This window comes from Podarcis tiliguerta (genome assembly GCF_965153285.1).
Source record: "Podarcis tiliguerta genome assembly, chromosome: 5".
NCBI classification, from domain to species: Eukaryota; Metazoa; Chordata; class Lepidosauria; order Squamata; family Lacertidae; genus Podarcis; species Podarcis tiliguerta.
The window spans coordinates 27,722,953-27,742,941 of NC_139538.1; the positions used below are offsets into that span (position 1 = coordinate 27,722,953).

The 19,989-nt window shown below is 41.5% G+C and overlaps 1 protein-coding gene across 1 annotated transcript in view; it reads left to right on the forward strand.

Annotated features, from left to right (window-relative positions):
* The window catches only part of DNER (delta/notch like EGF repeat containing), a 115,938-nt gene that overhangs the window by 91,234 nt on the left and 4,715 nt on the right, over positions 1-19,989 (forward strand). Inside the window, exons 8-12 of the mRNA XM_083442726.1 lie at positions 1,302-1,526; positions 9,755-9,877; positions 11,608-11,721; positions 15,588-15,719; positions 18,896-19,142. Coding sequence (XP_083298852.1) covers positions 1,302-1,526; positions 9,755-9,877; positions 11,608-11,721; positions 15,588-15,719; positions 18,896-19,142 — 841 coding nt within the window. The remainder of the gene's footprint in view (positions 1-1,301; positions 1,527-9,754; positions 9,878-11,607; positions 11,722-15,587; positions 15,720-18,895; positions 19,143-19,989) is intronic.

Below are 19,989 nucleotides of genomic sequence, written 5' to 3' on the forward strand. Positions count from 1 at the left end.
TCCATTGGCTTGACTTGTCTGCAAATCTACTGTTAATTAATTAATGGTTCACTTTCCACCAAACATTAACAATCAAAGCATATAAGTTTCTAATCCAATACAGATACAGACTGGTTTTTAATACTGGTTTTAAATCCACCCGTGGGAGCTTTTGTGGCAACATTGCCAACAGATAGGTATTTCTGTAAATACCTAATCAGTGCATTTATTTATAGTTCAATAAGGCTTAGAATGAATATCGGTGGCAAAGATGGTGGCCAGCATTAAAGAGCATAAGAAAATAACACAGGTCCTATTCCAGTATTGCATCATATTCCCCTATTGTTCCTAGTTCAAATGATAGCACAAGAAACACAATTTTTTTCTTGATGTTCCACAGCGAACTGAAAGCATATGGGAATCACTGTGTTAATACATCAGAGGGAAGAGTGAATGGATATTTCGAGAAAGAATAGCTGAATTCTACCATGAAGTTCAGGAGCACTTAGGGGAGGAGGCCATATTTAGTAGCAGATACATCATTGTGGGGAGAATAAAGAAACTTATCTGAAACAAAGATCAGTGGTAGAATAGCTTGAGGGTTTTATCATGGGCGTAATGCAAGCATATTACACTTAGAGTTAGAATCATGGGCATAATGTAAGCATATTTTAATAAATATTTCAAATGAAGGGCATACTGTGGAAAATTCCATGAACACACATCCTTACGAAGCTAATGTATTTGGTTTCCTTAGCTGAGAGGAGAGAGTGTTAGCTGTGACCCTCCCTTTACATTTAGGTTGTATGGATATTATTATTTATTACATTTGTATAACACCCTTTATCTGAAGATCACAGGGTGTAAAAATACAAAACGAGAACACAAAAGACATAATAAAACAAAAACAAACCAGTAACTTCCCTTCCACAAACACATTTAAAAGACCATAGAATGTTAATCATCCCAAGCCATGGTAATAGAGAAACACTCTCACCTATTCAGTGAAGGCATCAGGCAGGCCTTCCTTTGGGAGAGCATTCCACAAACGGGGAGCCACCACTGAAAAGTCCCTTTCTCATGTTGCTGTTCTCTGGACCTCTTGTGGAGGAGGCACATGAAGAACCTCAGATTATGATTTCAGGGTCCAAGTCAGTTTATATGGGGAGAGGCAGTCCTTGTATCTGTATCTAAGCATGTGTTAGGATAACTCTGGCAAAAAAAAAAATCTGTTTTTAAATGGTGTTAAGGCTCCATGCTTTGACAAAGGTTTGGTAAATGAAATGCCTGCATGCAAATAAGTTCCACTTGTTTTGTTTTAGGGTACCTGGGAACATCTTGTGAGGAAAAAGTAGACGCCTGTGCTTCATTTCCTTGCAAGAACAATGGGACCTGTTACACAGACCGGCTTTCCTATTCTTGCAGTTGTAGCCCAGGATTTACAGGACCTACCTGTGCCCAGCTGATCGACTTCTGTGCTCTCAATCCTTGTGCCCATGGCATCTGTCGCAGTGTCGGAACAAGTTACAAATGTCTCTGTATCCCAGGTTTGTATGGCCCTCCTGCATTCCGTCAGATGCTCTTGGCATCGAGAAACATGTAGGTGGAAATTGCTTCCTTTTTCCTCTTTAGTATATGCATGCCGGCAATACATTAGTTTCAGTGTGCTATAATGATAGGTATTGATGCATTCTATATTTAAATTTTAAAACACACACACAGAATGAACATGCAAATTGTTTTCTGTATAGCTTGTCTGGTATCTGATCTGACATTTTAACAATACTTTTCCAGGATACCAATTTTAAAGTGATAACACTAAATTAAGTAGCAATATGATTTGAAAACACACACCAAAACACCTTACTTTTACAGATGCAGGTTTTACTCATCACAGGAGGAAAAATAGCTGGATGAGGTGATTACAGCTATATGTTATTTGTATTTGCAGAAAATTGAAAAAACACACTTTATAATATGACTATGTTGCACAGTACCCATGAAATAGTAGGTTTTACAACCACTTTGACATGAGAGGCCGTGCATTGTAAAGAACATATTGTTGCACACCACCCCAATCTCTGCGCAGTGTGAGATTCCATACACTTAGCCAGGTTTCTGTTTTCTTGGAATGTGAGACAGCAGAGATGGTGATGCCTTTATGATATGTGGTTTATTTACACATATTTACAGCCTGAGCCTAATATAGATGGTCTCACAGCATTAACAGGCCCCCCCCCCCCAAGTTCTTGCTTTTGTCAAACACAGCCTTGGACTATAGCAGAAATCAAGCATATTTCTGTCTCTCTGGCTGCTGCCTACTTTTAGCCCTGCTTAAACACCACCATGTTGTCTATTGTCCTTCCAAGTATCAGCCAGGTGAGGAGGGGAAAAGGCCCACCCATTTGCTCGGAGGACAAAGAGCAGACTCTTTTGTTATACAGGCAACTCCCTGGGGTGGTTGTGTTCCAAGGCACCACACGTTTAAGTCAAATTGTGTGCATTTGAAACACCATTGAAAAAGCTTGCAAAAAACCATTCTGCCACTGCCTTGCCCTCCCCCCCTTTATGTGTCATTTTTGGGTCACTTCTGGGTTTGGCGCAATGTGTAGTCGCGTACGTGTCTGACGCACGAAATATAGTCGCTACCTATACTATACCTATACTATACTATATACTATACTATATACTATACTATACCTATACTATACTATATTCTTTTTTTAGCTGGTCCTTAGGACCCTTAACTCCCAAAGAAACTTGCCAGACTAGTGCAACAATGGAACCCTTCATTAGATTTTAGCCCTTGCTAGAGGCAGGAGCCCAGGAATTAGAAGGAACTTTTTCATCAATGCAGACTAACTTCCTGCACTCACAACAATATAGGGTAAAGGTGGTGGAAACATGCTGATTCATTGTCTATATACTATATACGGCTTTTTCTGTTCTGTATTCAGCTAAAAAAAGCTACAGTGACAAAATAGTAAAGGTTGGCGCTCTCACAGCAGTTCTACATCGTGTAAAGGCCTATTTTCTAAACCAGCATCCTACTTTTCCCTTTCAGGCTTTAGCAGGGATGGAAGAACTTGATTCTGTGATCTTTGTGGTACTGCTGCCTATCAAATGCTGCCCTTGCTCTCTTTCGCCTTTTAGGATCTGTGGTGCTCTTGCTCTCAGGTCACTGAGGACCATTGAAGTAAAGTGATGAAAAGCAGAACAAATGATGAGTGCATTTGTGTCGATGCTGATCATAGTGCAGACTTAAGGAACAGAGTTGGAACTGACCAAATTCGGTGTGACTTTTAAACTCAGTATCAAGTCAAGAGTGTAGAGTTTCAGCTTAAAAGAGCAGCCAGTTGTCAAATTGCGGCTTTAATTTATTTGAAATGCATGTTGGTGTATAGGGTTTCCAGGGGCATGCATAGTAGCAATTTGAATAATATCTCTTGCAACATACCGTATTTTTCACCCTATAGGACGCACTTTTCCCCCTCCAAAAATGAAGGGGAAATGTGTGTGCATCCTATGGGGCGAATGCAGGCTTCACGCACCTCTCCGCAAGCAGCGGGAGCCCAGCGCTGGCTCCCGTTGCTTGCGGAGAGTTGCCTGCATGCTGAAGCCTGCGCGCGCTGAGCTCAGCGCGTCCAGGCTTCACGGACCTCTCAGCAAGCAGCGGGAGCCAGCGCTGGTCTCCCACAGCTTGCAGAGAGCTGCCTGTTTGGGGGCTGGGGTCGGGGGAAGCTTTCCCCCCTTTATTTCCCCCCCAAAAAACTAGGTGCGCCTTATGGGACGGTGCGTCCTATAGGGCGAAAAATACGGTATATATTTCCTCCTAGCTGCGGAATATTTCTGAGTTTATATTTGTGCTCCTTTTGCGTGTTTCTACTCACTTTGCTTCTTATGCCCATGCTAAGTGTCCCTTCCCCATAAAAAAGGTCCAGTGCTAATTATTGGGGTGGAGGGACAGCTTTCTGAGCAGGAATGGTGCTATAACAACAACAACAACAACAACAACAACAACAACAACAACAACTTATTTATATCCCGCCCATCATAAAATACAATAACCTATTAAACATTAAAAACTACCCTAAACAGGGCTGCCTTCAGATGTCTTCTAAAAGTCTGGTAGTTGTTTTTCTCTTTGACATCTGGTGGGAGGGCCGGTGCCACTACCAAGAAGGCCTTTGCTTGGTTCCCTGTAATTTGGCTTTCGCAGCGAGGGAACCAAAAGAAGGCCCTCGGCACTGGACCTCAGTGTCCAGGCAGTACGATGGGGGTGGGGACGCTCCTTCAGGTATACTGGACCGACGCCATTTAGGGCTTTAAAGGTCAGCACCAACACTTTGAATTGTGCTCGGAAACGTACTGGGAGCCAGTGTAGGTCTTTCAGTGTGACTCTTAATTGTTCTCTCCCCTTCCACACTCTCAACACATCTTTCAGTTTTGCCCTTCTGTGACTTTCATTAAGAGAATATTTGATGGATGGAATAAAGAGTGTCAGGCTCAGTGGCTGCAGGTGTCCCTGGAAAGCAGTGGTTTCACACAAGTCTCACCCATCCTCCCAGATATTCAGGCCACACTGGAGTGGCCCTGATCACCACCTGCATGTGGCTCTCAGAAACTTGGCCATGGGGGAAATACAGCCCTCAGGCTGAAAAAGGCTCCCACATAGGAACATTGGAAACTGCCTCATATTGAGTCAGACCATTAGTCCATCCTGCTCAGTATTATCTACTCTGCCTGGCAGCAGCTCTCTTGGGTTCCAGGTGTGTCTCTCCCAGTCCTACCTGGAGATGCTGAGAACTGATGCTGGGTCCTCCTGCATGCAAAGCAGATGCTCTACCAGTCTTCCACACCCCGTAACAGAAAATAATTATTTGCTAATGGTGTTCCCAAATAGTGTCTTTGAAAGGGCTTTTCATGGGACAGCTGGCTAAGATGTATTGCCTGTGCCGTTTATCATGGATGAATCAGGGAAGAAAGAAGCCTATAAATTCTGTTTAGTTCTGGTAATCAAAAGAACCCTCCGCTCCTCCTGCAAATCCACAGCAAGATATTTTAGCATGTTGGAACTAGTGTTCAGTTGCTTGCTGGCTAGCAGTCAGACTGGTATTTTCTAGGCAGCAAGCAATGGGAAAGAAAGGTGGCAGCATGGCTCTTGTTTCTTTTAGTGTGCAACATACAGCGTCAAGGCTGCCAAGAGAGCAGCTTCTGAGCTTCCTGATGCAACTGTGGTTTCGGAGTTATTTTGTGCGTGCTTTGAGATACTCTCTGATCTTTAAGCAGTTCTTCATGCATAAAGGAAAAAGGTACATGTGCTCTAAAAGTACCTTGGAGCTACTGATAATATGAAATAGTATGCAGGGCTCTGAGTTACATTTGCAGAGGATTTAAGAGGGAGATGTGTTGAGCATCAAAAAGCTCCATTGTTTGGAGATAGAGGAGAAAAAGCAGAAAAGCAAATCCACGAGGTCATTTCCTCTTTTTTACTGCAAAGATGCCACTGTCAAAGAGGCCTGTGCATTGTTCCCCTCCCCCCTTGTAGGCTTCCCTCTTATGCATATTCAAATACGCAGATAACCACTTGCTAAGAAACACTTAGCATGTGCTGGATTTGCAAAGAGTGCTCGATTTGCAAAGATGTCTGCAATCGTTTCAAGAAGCTCTATTGAAATTATGTTCAGAGGTTGACAGGGGCAATGAGAGGCAGTCTTTCCGAAACATGTCTTACATGTGATTCTGTTCTGCCAGTGATGACATCAGTATTTGAGAGCTGGCAATCAGGGACTCCGTACTGCAGCTAAAATCCTGGTTCAGCAGGCTATACTCCCAGACAGTCATTAATTTTAAACCAAAGTCTGGTTTTGAACGTAAAACATGTGACATGGTTTCCGCTGCTTGATGTCACCCTTTTGTGACAAAGACAAAGGACTCCAGCCTCTTGTTCCTGAACATGGAACAGGGTTTCTGGGACCATTCTACATGAAAAGCAAGTGCTGTACCACTGAGCTGCAGCTCTTCTACATAAATAGTTAAATGCCCATGGCATTTTGCAGATGGCCTTGTGGAATTATTCACATGGAGAGATGTGCCTCAAGCCACCACACCTACGGTACCAAATAAGCAGGCAAACCTGCAAGGTTTGCAGGCTATGCTGACTTCTGCATATTTACCTAATTATTATGTATTCATTACGGGGTGGAATTGGTAATATTTAGCTATGTAGCACTTTCCACAAATGAAATATATTTTGCAAGTCTGAAAATGGGATTCATATTTTGGCAGGGCTTTCAGGGATCGTAAGATGAGATGCATGAAAAAAGCTGATGTATGAATTTTTACAGGTGGTTAGCTCAGCATTGGTTGGAGGCAGAATGTTGGTCGTTCCGAATAGTGATCAGGTCACTCATGCTTCTGAATTAATGTGTTGCCTGAAAGCACTAAACTGCGATAATTCACGGAAAGGAAGTGAGATGAACGAGATGAAGGTGAAGGGGATCCATATTAGGAGACATTAACCCTGTTTTCATTTCCAGTTGTGTGTGTGTGTTCGTTGAACCGAGTGAAATGGGAAATGGGTTCACTGGCTCAGCCCATTCATTCAGTGTAAAAGCTTCTCTGTACAGCTGTTTGTGCATAAGTCCTTCCATGTGGTGAGAACCCCCTCTGTGATCAGACTGTTACACTATATACAACTGCACACAGGACCCGTTTCACATATTCCACTGTGAAGATCCGGCCAGTGGGTGCAATTCTGTTCCCTTTCTTAACATGTGATTAAAAGTAAAAACCATGCTCTTTGGATCCATCCTTTCCTGCTTGCAAATGTTTCTGTACTGGCAACCCCCTCCCCCAAATACAGCTGCATTTTATACCTGGACGTGCATTTTATGCCCGGTTATTTATTAATCTGGCATATCACGTGAGAATCATCAACCCCTGTCACCTCTCCTAGTATCACGTTCATAACTTGAGGTTGAATCACTTTCTCACTTTTTCCAAGGCCTCTGGTTAATGGGTTAGTTACCCTCGTACCCTTGCTCATAGCATAACTGGTTTTCCTGGCAGCTGCTATGCAGGGAAGGAAATTGATCATTTCATTTGTGTGTTAAAAACCTATTCCGAACTTGCATTTAAAAAAGAAAGTTACAGAATATAAAAACTTTTTGTTTGTTAATTTAGAGGTGACTTGCACATGGGGGAAGACTCTCCTTTGCCTTTATAGGGCTTCATCTTATTCTTATAAATAGCAGTTTTTTCGGCTGACATCAGGAGAGGTGGAATTGACATTTTTCTAACTAGCTGAATGAAAATGCGGTGTCCTCCCTTCTTGAAATTTAAGAAGTGTGGTAGGTGGAAGCCACCCTCTAGTGGAGAAAAATGGTATTTTCACCACAGACTTGCAGTCTTCAACTGGTTGACCTATAGAACAGGTTGATACTCATTTGTAAAACAAGTCATTAATTTAACATGTAAATCAGAGTGTTTCCTCACAGCCAAGGCTGTTTGGGGGAAGGGGGGGGGGACTTTTTCAGTCAAATATAATTCAGAGGTATGCATATATTGAGAGTTACATGAATTTATTTACAAGAGCATTTTCTTCTTGGTGTTGTTTTATTTTATATATAAGAATTCAAGTTAAGTCTGCATATGGCAGTTTTCTAGTGCCTGCTCCACTGTGTCTTATTAAAGAATGGCCACAAAGTAATGGCAGTTTATCCCTTATGAGGACATGAAATCATGTGAAATCCAATTGATTTCAGGACTCTAGTGAAATAATGAGTAATCCTTTTGTTTCTATGGCACAAAGGGCTGGATCCAGCCTCAGTCATACTTGGGAGTTAATTAGTCATGATTAATGACCAATTTCAATAGGTTTGCTCTTGAGTATGACTAAGTCTTGCTTATTATTTGACCAGAGCCCTAAAAAAACTCATTTGGATTTCTCTTGATAGACAGTGTTCACAGAGGATGTTTGCCACTCAAAGTTTTACTTGATCTTTCACGCAGTGAAAAAGCCTGTGCTGCTGTTTATTTATATTTTTAATTAAATAAATGGGCCGCCCCCATTTATATTTTCCTCAGAGGAAATGAGAACAAGGTAGTAAAAAATAACATTAAAATGAAAACAATTTCTAGAAAAGCCTGTTCTGCTCTTTCAATAGTATCAATTCCAACTTCAAGCAAACAAATTGAAAGGAAATAGGTTTTAGTCTGAACTCTCAACCGGCAGGCAAAGACTGGAATAAAAAACGACAAATGAAGCAAATACATAATGATGGTTATAATAGATAAATTAACGGTTAGTGACTAACAGCAGCTTGGACCCAAGGATGTTGCTGTGTCAGTGGAAGACACTTCTGCTCATGGGGAAGTCCCCACCCCCCTGATTTTCCCAAATAGCTGCTCTAGAGGGTCCCCTGATCTTCATGGACATGAGAAACTCGTGTGTGTGTGTGTGTGTGTGTGTGATCAGTGAGCCTTGCTGTGCGCATGTGGCAATACTTGCACAAAGGGACCTTTGGATCCAAGCCACTGTTACTGAAGAATAATAAAAACAATAATAGCCTATATATATATATTTGCTGCTGGTTATTTTATATTTTGGCCTCCCTGTTATCTAAAAGTCCACACCAAAATGTGCAGCCTTTGAATCCAAGCCAAGATTTCTGTTTGCCTGAATTAGTGAATTAGAACCTGATGGACAAGCTTAGGATGTTTTTGGATGATGCAAATATATGGAAGGTGAAAGGTCTCCCTGGTTTAACAAGAGTAGTAGTGGATGCCTAGTGTTCTAATAAGGAAAATAATGGCTACAATTCACCAGTCATAGTTGCTGCACCTTCTGATTTGAACGAATAAGGCTTAAAAGGATATTGTATGCTAATCTGAAGCAGTCAAATGAAGGTAGGGGCAGCTGCAGTGATTACTCAGTGGCTTCCATGTATAATAAAAGTTTGCTAGAAGCATAGCAGTAGAAGTAAAGAATACATAATTCCTCATTTATTTACATATGCATCGGACTGCAGCTCTGTAGAACACAGTAGAACAAATGATAATGCTTAATCTATGCTGTATTCTATGAAACTGTTGCTTTGTTTAATAATAAAAGGGCACAATGTAAGCTGTGCCAAAATTTTGCTGAGCAGATTGGTAGCACTTACTGTTCATTTAAATGTGAAATGGTGTCCGTCCCTGTTTTACCAGCTTGAATCAACCAAGTATGCTTCTCTGTCTTCAGACTGCCATATCTTTACCCACTTCTGACAAGTGACAGCTACTCTACATCCTGCAGTTTGCTATTTGAGTTACACTTCAGAGTTGTGTGGAGCGAGATCTAGTTTCATTATATAAAGTGGCATTACACATCACTAAGATTCTGCTCGTTTTAGCCCAGTAAACCCACCTAATAAATGTGATCTACAGCCGTGCAAAAAATGAATTCTGAAAATAGTCCATTCGCTTCAGTACTTCTATCGTGCTCCTGGCTTGCTTAGATTTCTAATGAGGTCATTTGGCTGCCTGTTTAGCAGGCAAAAGTGTTTCTGATTGTTCAACGTATGAAATGTATAAGGAGGTCTCGATTCCAGCATAAACTGAGCTCCAAACACTTTCATGTACGTTACGTGACAAAATAGCTTTAAAGGTGCATCCACACATTGTTATTTTCAGCTACTAGTCATCTCTGTCCCATCCACAATTGTGAAGATTTTGCCATATGCTGAGACACATATTCAGGGTATGTTGTGTTTTCTTTGTTACATGTTTTCAGGTTACCACGGACTCTATTGTGAGGAGGAATATAATGAGTGCCTTTCAGCCCCTTGTCAGAATGGAGCTACCTGCAGAGACCTTGTCAATAGCTACGACTGTGTATGTCTTGCTGAATATGAAGGTAAGAGATGCTTTGCGTCAACATAGGTAGGTTTGTGATTCAAGGACCCGCCACCTGCTTGGGGATAAAAAAGACACATGGACACAGTATATTAGGTTAATGGGCTAAAAAAGGCCACAACTTTATTGATTACAGCATGTGAGAGGTATTGGCTTAGGCACTGGATAAAACAACAGAGCGTGACTCCACCCCTCAGGGAGGGGTGAGTCTACCAAGGGTTAACCACCAGTGGGAGGAGCCTGTTGATGCAAATACAACTGAAAGCTCCCCCTGATGTCACCGGGGGTTGTGCCATGGCCCTAGCCACCAGCAAGGGCGTCAGACAGGACCCACAACCGCCGGATTCCTTTACTGGAATACCCATAAAGTGGAGGGGTAGGCGATGGCCACACCCTGCCCTCCAATATACAGACATATTCCAATGCCTAACCGCCACCCAAGCCAAAAGAATATGAAGGTAAGAGATGCTTTGCTTTAACATAGGTGGGGTTACTGTAAATCTGCCTAATAAACGTGATCTGCATCATTTAAGTTTCATTATCTTTGAGGCAAACCTTTTGAAACCAACATTATGAAGCTCATCTGTAGTGTGACGTGCTACTTTTCTGACATTTCTAAAAAGTGCAGCTGAATCTTACTTTGGATTTGCAGTTTCCCCCCTTGCACTATCATGGCAGTAGGACACAGAGAACTATCTTGCTTCAGGGGGGAAAAAGCTTTTTCTCCCAATTATAGCCACCCAACCTCATTTAATATATGTCAGTGAAGTCGTGATATTCGACAAGAATTCTTGTCAGAGCTAGAGAATTTTACTCCAAATGGAAAGAGTGAATTGGTTATTTGAAGGTGCAGAAGAAGCAGGGCATGCTATTAAAATATATATTGAAAAAAGAAATGGTTGGAGTGGTTAACATTGTTATTCCGGGGCAGCATGATAAAAAGAGGATATACATATCTTTTACCCATGAAAAAAGAACAACCACCTTAAGGAGGGAGGGTGTGTTATCCATGAAGTCACAGTGAGTATCCAATAGATGCCTGCAGTACTTGTCCATGTATTTATTAAAGAACTGTTGGTTGTGCTCATGGGGAATATTAAAGTAAATATCATTCTGCTGTGGGCTGCCAGTACCAGGTTCATGTATCCTATAACACAAGGTTTAGGTGCTGAGTGCTTTAGCTAGATCAAGGTATCTGTACAGACCACCTCCACTTGTCTTGTCTTTTAGCTAACCCTTTATTAAGCTCTGAGAAGGGTCTCCCTGGCTGTGAACAGGCCTTGGTGGTACAAAAAGGTTCAGTGGTCCCATCCAGATTTAGTTCATGGATAGCCAATGCTTTGTTTACCTTGCATTGAGCATCATCAATCATGAAGAAATGAGGGGCACTACTCACCACACCTTCAAAATGGCTCAAAACTGTCAGTAGGGGATGGGTGATTATTATTATTGATTCAATTTTGATGCCAGCCTTTATCCAAAGATCCCAGGGTGGTGATTCAGGATACAAATTAATTATTTGGCACCAATGAAATTTCCTTTTTTTTGTATATCCCATCTTCTATTAATCAGGTTAAAATTATAGGACTTGGCTGCCATTTTGTTTCCTTAGAATTCCCAAGCAACGCTGAGTATGAGGCTGCTAGTATTCTTTATATTCTGCTTCCACCTGCTCCAGCCCTTAAACAATGTACAATTCTAACATCATCTATTATCACTTAATATTCCCAGGAAGGCACTGTGAATTATACAAAGATCCTTGTGTTAACATCAGCTGCCAGAATGGTGGTACTTGTGACAGTGAAGGGCTAAATGCTACGTGTATCTGTGCACCTGGATTTACAGGCAAGTTACTTTGAAATTACATAATATGCATAATTATTAATCAGACTATACAGAAGAAGACAAATGTCAACTGAATGCATTTGCACCTGCTTTTCATCTTACTTTGCTGATGCCCAGTTTAGATACCAGATATTTTACTCCGCTTTTTTTTAAAAAAATAATTATCACTAATGATATTCATTGCCTTTCTGACAAAGCAGGAGAAGCAGAGAAGATATTCTATAAAATGAACCTGGCTCTCTTTATACATGTCTTTCTTCCTAGGCTTGCAGGCTTAAGTGCCTGTCCCCTTTTCCCCCCCATCAAGGGCTGCATTATTCAGGGATGAGCTGTCAGGGGCTGCTGTCTGGTGGTAGGCAGAGCCAGAACCAATGTTTGGTGGCGCCAAAGACAAATGTTCTGGGCTAACAACTCCTGAATAAAGACAAATTGAAATAAACTAACCCAGAATGAAAGCGTAAATTTATTTTTAGCAAATAAAACAGTTGCCCTTCCAGTTTGTTCTGAAATTACATAGAAGGGGGGAAAGGGAGTAGAATGGTTATTTTTATTTATTGAATTTATATACCTGCAGGTCTCAGGGCAGTTCACAGAGTAAAACCAGAATATAAAACCACAAAATACATTTAAAAACTGGGGGTGAGGGTGGAGGAAATGAAGAAGGAAGGGAGGATGTCTGGGTAGTATGGAAGAATGTGGCAGCTTCAGGAGGTGATTGTCGTGGCTGCTGGTTGCTCACCTGTGCTTTAGGTAATGGAAATATACCCTGAAGCAGTGCTATTTTTCTAGAAAAAGAGGTGCCAGAACTCACCATGAAAACCTCCCTCGTTCTCTTATAATGGCAATGGCGCCCGCCCACCTGAAAGGTGCTGTAACTGAGTTCCATCTGGGGGAAAAGCCCTGCCCTGGAAGCTGCTGGGACCAGTAATCATTTCATGGAGGCAGAAATGACAATCAACATCTTGAAACTTGGACAGCAGGAGAGGGTTTCTTATATCTCCCTGGCCATGTTGGTTAGAAAAGATGCTTCTTCAGACTCTCAACAGCTTGATCATGAGGAGCCTGTGAAGCTTGAGGTGCTGGCTATTGCTGTCCCACAGTGTGTGAATCTCTTTCCAGCTAGAAAGACATACAGTGGTGCCCCGCAAGACGAATGCCTCGCAAGACGGAAAACCCGCTAGACGAAAGGGTTTTATGTTTTCAGAGGTGCTTCGCAGGACGAATTTCTCTATCGGCTTGCTTCTCAAGACGAAAATGTCTTGCGATTCTTGAGTTTTTTCCCCGCTCCCCACCCCCTTTTTCTAAGGCGCTAAGCTGCTAATAGCCTTTTAGCAGCTAATCTGCTAATCCCTTAAGCCTTTAATAGCCGCTAATAGCTGCTATAGCGCTAATAGCGCTAATAGCACTAATCCGCTAATAGGGTTGCTTCGCAAGACGAAAAAACCGCTAGACGAAGAGACTCGCGGAACGGATTAATTTCGTCTTGCGAGGCACCACTGTATTAAGATCAGGTGCCCTAAAGCATGACCTGAGTTCACAGAGCTGCTGTACTATTTCCTTAGCTCAAGCCCGGAAAGTAGTGTCTGAAAACCTACTGCTGAAATGTATATGCTGATCGATGACAACCTAACAGAGACTACATATTTCAAACAGTTTACAGGTTGCTGTTGTTTTTTCTCTCCTTCAGGCTTCCTTTTAATAAGCGCTCTCTTTAAAAACACAAAGATAAGGGACCAATGTATGATAAGATAGTAAGTTCCAGCTCTGCACTGTAGCAAGCTGAGAACAAGACCTGCAGGATTTAAAACAGATACAGGAATCAAATGGAAGAGGATGGGGGAAGATATTGCCATGTATTCATTCTAATTTTAAGACCGCATATATAATGCACCACTTAACACAGTTTGTTTCTCATATATTATATCTCCCTTGCAGGCTGTATCCCCTTCATTCAAGGTGAAAAATGTATAACACTACAGCAATCTGGAATAAATGCCATACTATGATTCCGTTATCACTACAATGAATTAGAAGTGCTCTATGTCTAGAAAACACATTCCATGATCTCTTAGTACAGAATAGGGAGTCTTAATGTATACTGCAAATGTTCTCATTTGTTCACACCATCTAAGTATCTAAAGCATGATAAAATAGAATATTTTCCACAGCGGAATCGCTCTTTTTAGCCATTTACTCTTGCAATCCTGTCTTAATCCATAAATTTTACGTTAGATTAATGGCCTTGCGTGTTTTTCACAATCTCAGTAACAAAGCAAGAGAAACAGGTTTCTCAGAATCCCTCTGTTACTTTTACAGGACGGCATTCCTGCCATTAGTGGGGGAGAATTTGCTGAGAAAACTTGGGATAGACTCATCCAAGAGGGAATGAGAAGGTGAACATGAGTTAAAAGAGAGCTTTCGAAATGGTCCATTTAGTAGGCAAGCAGTTTAAGATCTTGTGAGCACGAATGTATAGCAAGAGAGTATGGCCCAATTAATTTGGGTTTGTTGAATTTAGCTTTGACAGAAGAGCTGTTAATATTGGTTAGAAGTGATTTGATATTGCGACTTTCAGAAGTAAAATGTGTAGCTAATTAGAACTTGGCAAGGTAAACAGCTGCTAAACCATTACTTAATCAATATCTTTCTGAAACAATATGCCATTTGAAAACAATATTTGAAAAGGCAACATGCTAATTGAATGGTGCTACATAAACCAAGTTAGCATCATGTAATCTGTACCAGTAAAGTGAAGACATTTCATTGCTTTATCTGATAGTTGTACGAATGCCTTGAAGGGATAGCCAGCTTTGGGATTCTTGTAAGCCAATTTATTCTCCAGAAGTGGTTTGGGGGCCAGAAATGTACTCTGCTGCACAAAGAGTGGTATATAAAGATAGGCTGTCAAGGACAGCTGGGGCATTACATTCAAAACCCAAAAATGAATGTTGACATTGCATGCAAAACCCAAAGAGAAATGTGGAATACCTCTCTTCTGCATTGCTTTTTGCAAAACCTTTTCTTTTCCTTACAAGTGACAAACTGGACATCCTTTAAAGGTCAAATATCCCATGCCCCATCGTGAGTTCCCAATTAGTCCAGCCCTTCGGTGCTTAAATTGTTTCTGTAGATAGAAGCCCCACACTTCACCCCTTCTCCCTGAGTCACCCCATGAGTCTGATACTTTCCTTTTTTAACAGCCCTATTTTTTATCACTAAGAAGTCTATAGTATCAAATTGTGTTTCCATAATAACAATAGTAAACAAAGGGTTTACTATTGTTCATACTTCTCCCAGGGATCACCAGCTTTAAAGTGGCCCTACTTGTTAGATATTATTTCTCTAGGATTTTATTCTATAGACGTGTAAGAGCATTTTTGAAGTCCCAGGTGTTTCTAATCTTAAGAAGACATGAGCATCTTCAACTCCATGTTCAGAGTTCTAGTAGCAAAGCAAGACATTTCTTTGATTCATGTGGTTGCAATGATCTAATTCCATTGTATATTCCAGCCACTTCTTGCTGAAGTTTGATTGCTGCCCTGCATCAGTCTGTGTTTTGATTGCTTTTTAAATACTGTTCATTCCTGTGCAACCCTGAAGAGACCTCATTCCATTGTTTTAATAATAAGTAGCATGCAGGGAGTGTGGTTGCAGTTAAGAACTCCTTGCAGAAAAATGTAATTTTCTCCTTACAAAGAGCCCATTATCTCTTGTATCATAGATAATATGACTGCTTAAATTAATCTTTTGAGAGTAAGTTACACTAACATGTTGATTATTGCGTGTCTGCAGTCGAAAGGGATGAAGGCATTCCATTTTGCTTTCATATCTGCAACACATAACTATATTTCCTTCCTTGTTTTAAGGTGAAGAGTGTGACATTAATATAAATGACTGTGAGAGTAACCCCTGTCACCATGGTGGAATGTGCATAGACCAACCCAATGGGTATACTTGCCATTGTCCACGTGGATGGGTTGGGGCAAATTGCGAAATACGTAAGTATTTATTACCATTTGGTTTTCTTAATTAACCAAGTCTAAGATGGTCATTAGGGACGCGGGTGGCGCTGTGGGTTAAAGCCTCAGTGCCTAGGGCTTGCCGATCGAAAGGTGCGCTCTCGCTGTTCGGCCCCAGCGCCTGCCAACCTAGCAGTTCGAAAGCACCCCTGGGTGCAAGTAGATAAATAGGGACCGCTTACTAGCGGGAAGGTAAACGGTGTTTCCGTGTGCAGCTCTGGCTCGCCAGAGCAGCGATGTCACACTGGCCACGTGACCCGGAAGTGTCTTCGGACAGCGCTGGCCCTTGGCCTCTTTGAGTGAGATGGGCGCACAACCCTAGAGTCTGTCAAGACTGGCCCGTACGGGCAGGGGTACCTTTACCTTTTTAAGATGGTCATTGTTCACCACAGGACATGTTAATTATTTTCTTTTCCAATACAGTCTCTGGTCAAATGGCCTTTGCAGGTTTTTGCAATTTTTGAATTATATTGGCTTGGGTCCTAAGGTAAGTTAAAGCAGTTAACAGAACAAAAGTATTCTCCCCATCTGCTCCTCCCTGAAGCTGCCCGTACACCTATCCCACATTATTCTGGAAAGCCCTATAGCCCTCCAGAATCTCTTCAGGGCTTACAGGTGACTGAAAGAAGAATGAAGGAATGGGAAACTTCCATTCTATCCATTTCCTCAACACCATAATCCTGTGCATGTCTGTTCAAAGTGGGTCCTATTAAATTCAGTGGGATTTACTCCCACGTAAGAGCATATAGGATTACAGCCTTAACTATCTTAGAATACAAGCCATTATTTTAATATGTACTGGAAGCAATCAAGAGGATATTTATTTATTTTTAGTTGAAAAACAGGATGCTAAATATCTAAATAAAATAAAGGCATAAGGTCTGCTGAAAGCAGAAAATAGTAATGACTAAAATAGGCATGCATAGACTTAATTGAGGGAACAATCCATGTGTGAGTGACAGCCTCTTTAGGTGGTAGACAATAGGCTGTCTGGCAGATGGATTTAATATCCTGAGACATGCAGTAATCCTTTAAAAATGCATTCCATGCAGTGCCCACATATTATAATAATATGTAATTTAATGGCTTTCTATGAAAGGCCTAGATTGTTGGAACCATATGCTTTTATTACTTGCTGTCGATTATGTGGTATGATAACAAATATCTCAGAATGATACTTTGATTCCAGAATTGTAAAGGAGCTTGGCTGCAGGTGCAGGTTATAAACAATGATGGAATATAGCATCCCTAGCACCAAGCTGTCACCTTAGTTCTGACACACAGAAAGAACAAGTGAAATTTGAGCAAAATATAATTCAGTTTATGCTTGTTTGAAGAAACCCACACCTGTGCCAGGGGTGGGGAACTTGTGGCCCTCCAGATGTTGGTGAACTCCAGCTTCCATCAGCTCCAGCCAGAGATGTTGGGAGTTGTAGTCTAGCAACATCTAGAGGGCCACACGTTCCTCATCCCTGGATTAAGGAAATGTGTTCACCATCCCGAGGGACCCAAAACCAGAGAAAACCATTGACTGGTACCAAAGGATAGCATGGAACCTCTTTATGGATTAATGTAATGTAAGGTTACCAGACACCCCTGTTTCCCGGGGACAGTCCCCGGATTTACAAATCAATCCCCATACAAAATCCATTGAAGTTGAAAAGTGCCCCCAGATTCATTGAAAAAAATATCTGGTAACCTTAATGTAATGGACAGTATGAGCTAATAACAAATCACGTAAACTAAACAAATGTTGATAAAATTTAGGATGGGAACTGGTTTAAAAATATAAGATGCCATTCTAGTGTTAAACATTTGGGCTTGCAAGACTGGTGTAAGATTGATCATATTACTTTACAGAAACAAATGCAAAACCAAGAGATGGGACAGTGCTTCCAGTTCACTGCTTGGGAGAATAAGTATTATAAAAATTAACGTGCTCTTCAGGGTTTTATTTGTATTTCAGAATTTGTTAGTTTGTGCCAAAGTGGTGGTGGCATAATTGCAAAAGAAAATAGATACTTTTCTTTGGCAAGGAAAGAATCCATGAGTATCCCAGGTGAAGCCTGGGAATTCCAGCTATACGTTGTTACATTAAAACATTGGGAATAATTTATCGCATGGTTTGATATAAAACAAAGCTATAGCAGGCCAATGGAAGAGCATTGTAAAGGCGAATATTAACTTTCAATGAATCATAGAATCATAGAATCATAGAGTTGGAAGAGACCACAAGGGTCATCGAGTCCAACCCCCTGCCAAGCAGGAAACACCATCAGAGCACTCCTGACATATGGTTGTCAAGCCTCTGCTTAAAGACCTCCAAAGAAGGAGACTCCACCACACTCCTTGGCAGCAAATTCCACTGTCGAACAGCTCTTACTGTCAGGAAGTTCTTCCTAATGTTTAGGTGGAATCTTCTTTCTTGTAGTTTGTATCCATTGCTCCGTGTCGCTTCTCTGGAGCAGCAGAAAACATCCTTTCTCCCTCCTCTATGTGACATCCTATAATGTATGCGTAAGGGAGTCAGGAAAAAAGTTATACGGGGGGGGGGGTGATTGCTATATAATTAACATCTGTTTGGAAACCTAGAACCGTTGGCAGCATGTTTTAGCACCCAAAACACCTTCATTAGCTTTTGGAATAGAAGACAAAAGGTTTAACTTGGAGGGGTGACTGAAATTTCCAACTGTGGAAGGAAAATCAGCTAGAAACCTCTGGCAGCAAATACAAACGTTTGAGCATGTGAAATGCAAAATGAAGAAAGTGCCATCTTTCTTGATCAGTAGAGAATACAGAAAACACTTGGAGGCAGAGGCAGAAGGAACTTTTGAAAATGAAACCTTTTGTGGCCAGCTGGAAGGGAAGCTAACTTTTTTCAACTTCCAGTTCTGCTTCTGCTACCAGCGAGTTAAAAGAGGCAGGCACTTTGCTTCTGTATCTCTGCACCTTTCTGTGTCTGCTCTGTCAGGAATAACCATTGGGAATGGGAATCAAGTGTGGGGTTAATGGTAGAAAGGATCTGTTTTGCAATAGTTTCACACCTTCTAACTTCAATCTTCATGCGACTCCATTAAAAGTACAAATATATATGGTGGGAGTGAATGTGTCATGTACAATTCATCAACAATGCCCATTATATTTCTTGCTTTTAGATTTACAGTGGAAGTCTGGGCACATGGCAGAGAGCCTGACAAACATGCCACGGCACTCTCTCTACATCATAATCGGAGCCCTATGCGTTGCGTTTGTCCTGATGCTGATCATCCTAATTGTGGGGATTTGTCGCATCAGTCGGATTGAATATCAAGGCTCATCCAGGCCAGCGTATGAGGAATTCTACAACTGCAGGAGCATTGACAGTGAATTCAGCAGTGCTATTGCTTCCATCAGGCATGCCAGGTTGGTTTGGAGTAAAGGGGGAAATACAGGCCTGGTTGTAACCTAGAGATGTAATAAGGCATGGGTAGGCAAATAAGGCCCGGGGCCTGGATCCGGCCCAATCACCTTCTAAATATGACCCACGCACGGTCCTGGAATCAGCGTGTTTTTACATGAGTAGAATGTGTTCTTTTATTTAAAATGCATCTCTGGCTTATTTGTGGGGCATAGGAATTTGTTCATTATTTTTTTTCAAAATATAGTCCGGCCCCCCACAAGGTCTGAAGGACAGTGGACCGGCCCCCTGATGAAAAAAATTGCTGACCCCTGTAATAAGGCATTGATTTCTAATCTGTCCTGTGTTTGTTGCATGCAGCACTGCTGTCGCTGTGCCAGTTTCTTTCCTTCCTTCCTTCCTTCCTTCCTTCCTTCCTTCCTTCCTTCCTTCCTTCCTTCCTTTCTTTCTTTCTTTCTTTCTGCAATGTAGGAACATAGGAGCTTAGCTGTGTGCCAGTTTATAGGAAGGTTATCAGATTTTTTTCAAATAATCTGGGGGCACTTTTCAACTTCAAAGGATTTTGTATGGGGACTGATTTGTAAATCTGGGGACTGTCCCCAGGGAACAGGGACATCTGGTAACCTTAGTTTATATAGTCAACAGTAGCCTAGTAACAAAACCTGTCCTGGATTGTACCATATCAGACTGCAGGTGGAGAGTTGTGCATTAGAATGGTCTCCCACAAAGAAGGATTTCCCCCCTATCCATAGGAAAATGCCCTACCATTTTCAGCGAAGCTGAAACCTCATCTTTAATGTACTTTTTTTTGTATGCATAGGGACTAAAGGAAGGGTATTGAGATATTCAATA